Source organism: Gracilinanus agilis, chromosome 3 (genome assembly GCF_016433145.1).
Source record: "Gracilinanus agilis isolate LMUSP501 chromosome 3, AgileGrace, whole genome shotgun sequence".
NCBI classification, from domain to species: domain Eukaryota; kingdom Metazoa; phylum Chordata; class Mammalia; order Didelphimorphia; family Didelphidae; genus Gracilinanus; species Gracilinanus agilis.
The window spans coordinates 40,772,587-40,773,297 of NC_058132.1; the positions used below are offsets into that span (position 1 = coordinate 40,772,587).

Here is a 711-nt window from a genome sequence, read left to right on the forward strand (position 1 = left end):
AGCGCCTTCCCCGTGACGGTCACGCCGAGGGGCGGGGTTTCCCTTCGCCGTTCCCGAGCTCCGGGAACCCCCTTTGATTGGCCTGGGTGGCTTGGGAAACACTGTAGCAACGCCCAATCCAAAGGCTACGTCCCGGCCTCGAGGAAATATTCCGTGTCGGCGCCGCATCTATTGGTCAACTGTCTTGAGCTTTGGCCATTGAGAAGCTTTGTTTAGGTCTGGAAGGCGGGCTTTCCTGGGAGTGGGTGGGGAGGGGGCGTCGAACCTCGACCAATCCCTCTACGCCATCGGCGGAGAGCAGCCAATGGGCCGGGAGGATAGGCCGCTCCTCCCGGAGAGTAGTGAGGCCCCCGGTGCCGGGCGATTGGCGGCGGCGACGATGACTGGCGGGCTGGCGGACCAACGGGAGAGGTGCGTGGGCTGTGGGGCGGGGCCAGGCAGGGTGCGCGGCGGCGGCGGGGTGGCTGGGCCGGCGGCGGCGGTACGAGGCGCGCGCTCGGGGTCCCGGTCGCGAGGAGGAGGAGGAGGATGTGGCGCGCGGAGGGGAAATGGCTGCCGAAAACAAGCCGGAAGGTAAGAGCCGGAGCGTGAGGGGGGCCGGCGGAGGGAGCGGGAGGCGGCGCGTCGGGTGGCCGGCCCCCGGCCCCGCCGGGCATCCCGGGCAGCGGCGGCGGGCACGGGAGGCAGCGCGGGGGCGCGGCGGACGGGCGC

At 71.6% G+C, this 711-nt stretch overlaps 1 protein-coding gene across 1 annotated transcript in view; it reads left to right on the forward strand.

The window, feature by feature from the left end:
* The first annotated feature begins 465 nt into the window (after window positions 1-465).
* The window catches only part of LOC123240952 (calmodulin-binding transcription activator 1-like), a 1,231,619-nt gene continuing 1,231,373 nt past the window's right edge, over window positions 466-711 (forward strand). Inside the window, exon 1 of the mRNA XM_044668663.1 lies at window positions 466-573. Coding sequence (XP_044524598.1) covers window positions 549-573 — 25 coding nt within the window. The 5' untranslated portion in view covers window positions 466-548. The remainder of the gene's footprint in view (window positions 574-711) is intronic.